The 8,523-nt window shown below is 43.3% G+C and overlaps 1 protein-coding gene across 18 annotated transcripts in view; it reads left to right on the top strand.

The window, feature by feature from the left end:
• Positions 1-349: 349 nt before the first annotated feature.
• LOC139581639 (ankyrin repeat and KH domain-containing protein 1-like) overlaps positions 350-8,523 on the top strand; it is a 63,015-nt gene continuing 54,841 nt past the window's right edge. For all 18 annotated transcript variants that reach the window (XM_071411618.1, XM_071411614.1, XM_071411620.1 and 15 more), the window contains exon 1: positions 350-794. In XM_071411618.1, coding sequence (XP_071267719.1) covers positions 519-794 — 276 coding nt within the window. In that variant the 5' untranslated portion in view covers positions 350-518. The remainder of the gene's footprint in view (positions 795-8,523) is intronic.

The following is an 8,523-nucleotide window of genomic DNA, read 5'->3' as shown; positions in this document are numbered from 1 at the left end:
AGTGAGTGCTACTGTTCGGTAGTCATTCAGTTCAGTTACTTTCCTTCTGATGACCCTGTTTATGACGTTCCAAATATCATGTTGACATGACAGTAAATGCCTGAAATATTCCAGTTTAAACCAATTTACTTTTAATACCAGTACCAGTGAAGCCACTGCACGTTGTGACGTTCGTTTTGAGAGACTCGTGATATTGGTAAACCTAACTGACGTCGCGTGCTTCTGCTTGAGAAGCACCAAGGTAAACCAATCATTGTCAGCAAAGTTTTGACGTCAACCAATGGCGAATTCAGTATTTTCTTTAGAGGCGGGATTTCTGAGAAACATTGAGCAATGGGTTAGGTTGTTAGCTAGAAAGTTAGCTAATGGCTGGGGGAAAGAGATCCTCCTCAACCCTCGCTTCGGGAGAGTTTCAGGATTCCCTGAAGTAAAAACACCCGAATATTCCACAAGAGATACCCCTGAAGGAAGTTAAGGTCAACAATAACAACGCTAATATACGTATTGTCAAGATAAGTATGCAGGATGCAGTAGCCGGGACGAGAATGCTGACGGACGCCTTCGAGGACGAGATCGACTCGGTGACTCCTCGCACCCCAGCGGTAGGGATGGGGGTAGGAGCAACACCAGGAGTCGGACTCCGGGGCATAGGGATTGGTGTGGGCGGAAAGAAAGTACGATTGTTTGGCGAGCCCGGTGGGCCTCCTACAGATAGACTGGATTTCAAACTGGCTGCGGCTGCAGTCCTTTCCTCTGGTCCCGGATCCAACAGCGACGAAGACGAGGTCTCAGAGGTAACGTTAGCTAGATATGCTAGTTAGCTAACTAGCTAGCGCGAACGTTCATCTCACTGCCTAGCCAGCTAGTTAGCTGTGGGCAGCCACCCCCTCCTAGGCTGACGAAATAACATTATAAACAACTACGAATTTGCTTCAAACATGTCTCCAGATAACTCAATTGCTCATGGGTTGTCAGACATAAGGAGAATAGTGCAAGACACCAACATAATTACACGATAACCGATGTAATGTTTTATTTATGCGGCGTAGGCTGTGACCACGGCCTAGTTCGGGTGGAAGCGATCATGCCATCGTCAGTGCTAGCTATTAAGTTAGCAATCGTCTCGCAGCACAGATACACATTCTCAACTTCGGACACTACACACTGGTGGGAGAGCACGTATTCACACTGTCAGAACAAGCACGGGCTGTCAATCTTGCCAATATTAAAACGACCTACAATTTTAAAGTAATGGTGCAATTACGTCACCATTTATACATTATATCACATTTAAATCCGACGGTCTTTCAATTCCTCAACACACGTTTTAGACAGCTAACGTTAGTTGGCTAACTGTCCTAGCTAGTTGAGTGGTCGATCATCGGGCTGTCATAAATAAAGAATAGAGGGATCAGATGACACTGGTCTCAGCCTCACGAGGCTGTGCCAACTCTATATAACTGTCCTGCGTTGTAACAATTTGTAACAGTCCCCTTTCTGAGTTGTGCCCAACTTTACATGTGTTGGTAGGCTTACAGGGCACCACCGTTGAGGTTGATACCTGACAGTTGAGCAGACATCGCGAGCTACAACATGGTCACACACAAACCACGAGTTCCTGTTCTGTCATCTGTAATGATGATGACAACACAACAGGTTCAACTCTAAAATCTTTCTTATGTGGATTAGTTCCCTGACACGTTTGCCCTCTGCTTGTTCACCACCAACCAATCAACATCCGCTTCCATGTCCAGTGAAGGTGTGACTTTTAAAGCCACACCTGTGGTTGCCCTGCCATACCATGCCCCACCATACCCAGCCCTAACCTAACCTGTATGTGGACTTGTGGTGGCCATGACACAATCAAGTTGTTGTCTGACTGACACATTGTTACCTGTCTGGCTATTCTGTCCACTTCCTACCAAGGCACCATGCCTGCTTTGTCATTATAACTGTTGAAATGTAATTAGGCTTGCATGGCATGGCGTCATGTGACAGTCTATGGACTCCCATTCTAGGAACACATTCTAGGATCATGTTTGCCTGGAAACCCAATTTAGAATTCAATGCAATTCAACATCAGGCAAAATGAGTGTTTGGATCAGGAAATGTTCCTCTCACGACATGTACAAGCCAGCAAATTTACATTTAAACATTCTAAACCGGTTGTTACAGCTGTTGGTCCTTTTTATGGTAGGAATGTCAGACAATATATCCACAGGAAGGATAGTTAAATCACTTTATCAAAGTGCCGGAAGTGCCTTGATTTCTGTCACCTGAATCATGCGCTGAACCATGTAAACACGAGCGCGGCAGGTATGCATGCTTCCGGTGACAGAAATCTGAACACACTAGCAGCGCTTTGGGCAGTTGTTCTTTTACTTTCCTGTGTATACAATGTCTCATTCCTACCTGCAAAAGGACCAACCACACAGATGACCGGTAAAGTAAGTTAAAATATAATTGTATTCAACATTCTGGCTGATTGAGTTTGTGGAAATGTTCCTGATTCAAACATTAATTTCTGCCCAACATATAATTCAATCCAATTGGGTTTCCAGGCAAGGGTCACATCTGTGTGTGACGCATGTTGGAACGGCCAGACCAGACTATAACCTGACAGTGGCTCAGGGCTAGGGAGCCAAATCATGATAATACTGGAAAATCAATCCACTAATAAGTTTCCCATACATTTCAACAAAGGGTTTTATTTATTCATGAGGCAGTGCCATTTTTTTTCTGTCATGTTATAAGTCTGTCTGTCGTAACATGTGCACCTGCAGAGAGCACTTTTCCATGTCATGGTGTTGGATAGATGGAAGCTGTGGAGCCTGGCATGTTAACATGGTGTAGTAGACAATGCCTGTTGAGCTACCACCTCCTGACCAAACCATAAGCCACAAGTAAATAGTGAGCATTACGTCTGGAATGGATTTGAAGTTCTCGTGTTTCATTTGGGAAATGAGATGGGAGATGAGAGCAGGCCGCTATCTTTCTTGCTCTACCGTCTGTCTGTTGGGAATTGGTTGAGACTGAATGCACAGTATATGTATGATACCTGTGTTAAGTTTTGTGGCCTTTCTAAAAGGCCTTGAGGATGTGGCTGAAAGGGAGGTATTGTTGTGAAATGTTAGCCTAGTGGAGAGCTCACTCCTGTGGGCTGCAGCTGAACTCTGAGCTCCAGGATTAAGCAGATGCCTTTCCAGGCCTTTCCAGCTCTCCGGATGCAACACAGTGCTGGGAACTGTAGTTCATTGATGGGCAGGAGTGATGTCCATTGTTGTTTGTGAGAGCCCTCTTGGAACTACATCCCCCAAAAGTAATTGTTTTCTGCATTCCAGGTGTATAGCTACATTCCTCCACACAGACTGCTGCGAGTCTGTCTGTCTGGACTCCCAGTAGCTTTTCCTTACTGGTCCTCATCTCAGTAAAGAAATACAGCTAAAGGCAGACTATTGACTCAGTTAGCTCAGTCCTCTGTTTTTGTTTTGAATGCTGTTTGACAGTTGCAGGTGACACATTGTTTTCATTACATATCTTTGCATACTGTAGTGCTAGGAATGTGACCAGTTTGTCTTATTTAATATTTTTTTGTGAATTTGAAACTGTTTATTACCTGTTGTCAGAAGTTTAAACACATCATTAATGTTGAATTCACAGGATCTATTCCCTCATTTTATCTGCACTCCCGTCACGTTCCTCATAAATCTTTGCTAAGCAATGCTAGTAAACAGCACACTAGTTTGGAACTGGGACAGGTTAGTCGGCATGTTGTTGTGTACACAGTCGGACACAAGCCCCTCTCTCCGGCCCTGACCTTGGGCAGCTGCAGTCCCAGCACGGAGCTGTGCCAGGAGCCTGTGCTGTATGTACTGAATTTGCTGCATGCTGTTTCCTCCATGCTGCTGTTCTGTTCTGTGTTAAAGGTTCAGCTATGGGTTAACTGATCCAGGCACCAATACCGCACCCTCCTGGAGTACCTCTTTACAGCTACATACAGCCCCATAGCATACGGTCAAGGCAGCCTTTCTAGAAGAGCTAGGAACTGATGGATATGGTTTTCAAATCAAGACCTTGACTCGCTCTGTTTACACTAACTTCTCAGAGCCTGCTTGGCTTGATCGGCCCCACTCGAGAGAACCTTATGCCGGCTGGTGGTGTTGATATGGAACGGATGTCACTCCATGCATGTTTTTGAGATGTTTATTATGGAACACTTGTTTTGCTCCTTGACCCACATCGAAGTCTCGAGTCTTTTCCGTTATTACACACACAAAGCAACAAACTGACTCAGCTCCAGCCACCTTAAAAATGGGAATTGATGGAAATTATGTAAAAATGTACCACCAGCCACTTTAAACAATGCCACCTAATATAATGTTTACATACCCTACATTACACATCTCTTATGTATATGTATATACTGTACTCTATATCATCTACTGCATCTTGCCATCTTATGTAATACATGGACCACTAGCCACTTTAAACTATGCCACTTTATGTTTACATACCCTACAGTACTCATCTCATAGGTATATACCGTACTCTATACCATCTACTGCACCTTGCCTATGCCGTCTGTACCATCACTCATTCATATATCTTTATGTACATATTCTTTATCCCTTTACACTTGCGTGTATAAGGTAGTAGTTGCGGAATTGTTAGGTTAGATTACTTGTTGTTATTACTGCATTGTCGGAACTAGAAGCACAAGCATTTCGCTACACTCGCATTAACATCTGCTAACCATGTGTATGTGACTAATAAATTTGATTTGATTTGATTTGAAACTAATGTTTCTAGTCAAAAGACAGTTTTCGGTTGCAAATCCCCTTAAAGGGATCAGCATAATATGAACCACCATTTTGGAAAACATTGATTTAGAAAACATTTAAGGAGTTTGTACACCGAAAATGCTTGTTAGTTCTGCGGACGAAGTTGTGAGGTAGAACACTGAGATGGGAATCTGTGTCAGTCACAAGGCTCCTACATAAAGGCCCTGGATCTTAGATATTCCATAGCTAGGCTGGCCTTTTGCGCTCAGCTCAGGGTAACTCACTGTACTGTACAGAGCCAAGCCATTCATCAAACAACGGTTCCAGACTGGAGAAACAGCCTCTGTTCTTTCCCATCCACATCAAAAATAAAAACCGGCTCTACACTATCTCCATTCATTTAAAAAACAAAATCATAATTTAACCAACACCTGATCTATTTGATGACTACGTGTCTACCATTTGGTTTTGAAGTATTGAAACCAAACCATTTGATTTGAATGATAAGTATTTTTATAATCAACATGAAAAGGTAAGAAGCGCTCATCGTTTCAAATAAGCTACGTATTGAACAGCATATAACACTAAATAGCCGGACGAGTAGCCTATAAAAGGAACAAATTAATTATTTAGGCTATATTATTAGTCTAATTTGATTATTTGGCTGGCAGGAACATTCAGCGCTCAGCTTTTAAACTATTTTGTTGTATTAAATCATGATAGTCTATAAATTGCGCATATAGGCTGTGACTTAGAATTAAATCAAAATGAAACAGTGCTTTGAATTCACTTTTAGAAACAAGTTTGGCCAGACTCTCTTGTGGCTTCAGCCTCATGCGGTGGTTCCTGGAGAGCAGGTCAGCAGCGGAGAATACCCTCTCCCTGCTTGCAAAGCCACTGGGGATGCTAAACACCCTTTGTGCCACTCTTGCCAGACCGGGCAGGAATGCGATGTTGTCTTTCCAAAAGGTGATAACGTCTTCATCTGCTTTTCTTCTCATGGCCTTTAGATAGGTCCGCCTCCTCCGTGTCGGACGCCGGTCCGCCTCCTCCGCGTCGGACGCCGCGTCGGACGCCGCCTCCTCCGTGTCGGACGCCGCCTCTTAGTCCGTCATTTGTCTCCTCAAGACCAGTTGTGTTGAAGGCCTTGACCATTACATTTACATTTAAGTCATTTAGCAGACGCTCTTATCCAGAGCGACTTACCATGTTGCTTGCGCTGTCAGTCACCACTTGTATCAGCTGTCGCTGCACGTTCTAGTTTCTCAGGACACTTAGACATTTCTGCTAAATGGCCTCTGCTGTGTGGTGTCCTTGTATGTGCTTGTAGCTCAGCAACACCATGTGCCCTTTATATTTTCCGTCAATTAAACAAGCGACAAGCCCCCCCCCCAGGAAACTGTGCCCCCCTTCTTCTAGTCCAAATGTCAGTTGACACAACGAAACCATCACCTAGTTGCAATTGGTCTCTCGGCGTGGCTTTGATTTGGAGGGAGTGGGGAATGAGGTTGTCTCTGACCATATAGCAAGGCGGTTTGTAGCCTGGTTGAGTTGCACATACAACGTACCGGATCCCTTCCCATTGTCCTTTAGTTAGGGGCTCAAAGTCCAAGTAAACCATTTTAAAGCCTCCAATTGGCTCTTTATCGTTACGTCTTGAAAAGCAATATTGGAATGTGTCTTTCTCCTGCAAAGTAAATTGCTGCTGCGTCTCCTTCTCTGTAATACAAATTATGACTGACCCCAATTAGTCGACTGGTCGTTTGTTTGGACGATCATGTTATTTTTTGTTGAGCAGCATCAAATATATATTTTTTTATGGCTCACGACACCTGTCTCATTTAACTAATCCATTGCGGAGGACGAGACTAATCCATTGCGGAGGACGAGACTAATCCATTGCGGAGGACGAGACTAATCCATTGCGGAGGACGAGACTAATCCATTGCGGAGGACGAGGGATGGCACAGTCCAAGAAGGGGAGTGTGGCTAATATGCACAATGCACGTCTCGCTCAGAATATGTGCTCTCCCGTCAATGTGTTCATATTAATTGTTTCATAACTTTAATTGTGTGAATTGTTTGCATTTGATTGTTAGTGTCTATCAACTTCCCATTACCAATATCACCATTAGTACATTTACCATGAATTCCTATTTCTCATCTACAATGTCTGTTTATGGTAATTTCTGTTTCTGTTAATTCCTATTATTATTATTATTATTATTATTATTCCTATCTTTTACCGTTCCTCGAACAAAATGTTTTTGTATGTTTCTTTAGGTAGGCCTAAAGGTTTTTAGGTAAAGTAACTCTATCAAATCAGAAAACTCCTTGGAAGAACTAATATGTCAGGCCTTATGGTCCAAAATCAATGATGGCTTATTGTATAGATAGTAGAAGGAAAACGATCAGATTTTTGGTCTACAAATACCTTGCTACAATGACAGTTAGCTAGCTACCCACCTCGTTCCTTTCTGTTAGCATGTGCATGTAGTACACCACCATGATTTTGGGATACGTGTCTTTTCAGATTCCACAATGATTCTTTATTTGTAGACACTCCCTCTCTTGGTCCTCCTCTTTGTAAGTCACCTTGGTTTTGCACCTCTGTGTTTTATCAGCTTCTTGATGAAGTGTTTAGCAAACTCCATGACAGTAGCTAAAGCAAGGGGCTAAAGCAGCATACAAGTAGCCTGCAAATGCATGCTGGGCTGGGAATGCTCCCAGCTCGTGAAGGGAGCGCTACTTGAGCGAAATTTGAGCGTCTAGAAGGCCGACCCTCCAGCCTTGGGGAAACTTGCTCCAGTCAAATTGGGCACTCCTTTACATTCTGCTCACATATTCTGGAGTTGTGTCACTTCTCCCCCAACTCTAGCAAACACCGCTGATTAAACTAATTGCATTCTAAACTGAAGATCATGATTATTAGAGTTAGGTATGTTTGGCATTTTTATTAGGATCCCCATTAGCTGTTGCAAAAGCAGCAGCTACTCTTCCTGGGCTCCACACAAAACATGAAACATAATACAGAATGACATAATACAGAACATCAATAGACAAGAACAGCTCAAGGACAGAACTCCATACATTTAGCTGTGGGGAAAGTGTGACACCAATCAGGCCCCTGAGGACTGGAGCTGCCCATCCTTGATCTAAAGCAACTCCCAGCACAGTGAATGCATACATTTTAAGTAGTGATGCACCGATATGACATTTTTGACTGATATCTGATCTTTTCCTTGCCAAAAAAAAACAATAACGATAACCGATATAAACATTTTTAGCGGCCTTTTAAGCATTCTAGTACAGTTAAATAGTTTACACACACGCATGGACTCCAAGAGGCGTCACTACAGTCCCTGGTTCGAAACCAGGCTGTATCACATCCGGCCGTGATTGGGAGTCCCATAGGGTGGCACACAATTGGCCCAGCGTCGTCCGGGTTTGGCCGGGGTAGGCCGTCATTGTAAATAAGAATTTGTTCTTAAATGACTTGCCTAGTTAAAGGTTACACACACCACTCTGACCAAAAAGTTATTTTGTTGGCATTTACGTATGTCCCCATATTTATTTTATTTAACCTTTATTTAACTAGGCAAGTAAGTTAAGAACAAATTCTGCCTTGTTTAGGGGTAGAACGACAGATTTTTACCTTGTCAGCTCGGGGATTCAATCTAGCAACCTTTCGGTTACTGGCCCGACGCTCTAACCACGAGGCTACCTGCCGCCCCATTACCAG

Source organism: Salvelinus alpinus, chromosome 7, assembly GCF_045679555.1.
Source record: "Salvelinus alpinus chromosome 7, SLU_Salpinus.1, whole genome shotgun sequence".
Classification (NCBI taxonomy): Eukaryota; Metazoa; Chordata; class Actinopteri; order Salmoniformes; family Salmonidae; genus Salvelinus; species Salvelinus alpinus.
Note: the sequence above shows the minus strand (reverse complement) of the source record. Positions and strands in the feature narration are given on the sequence as shown.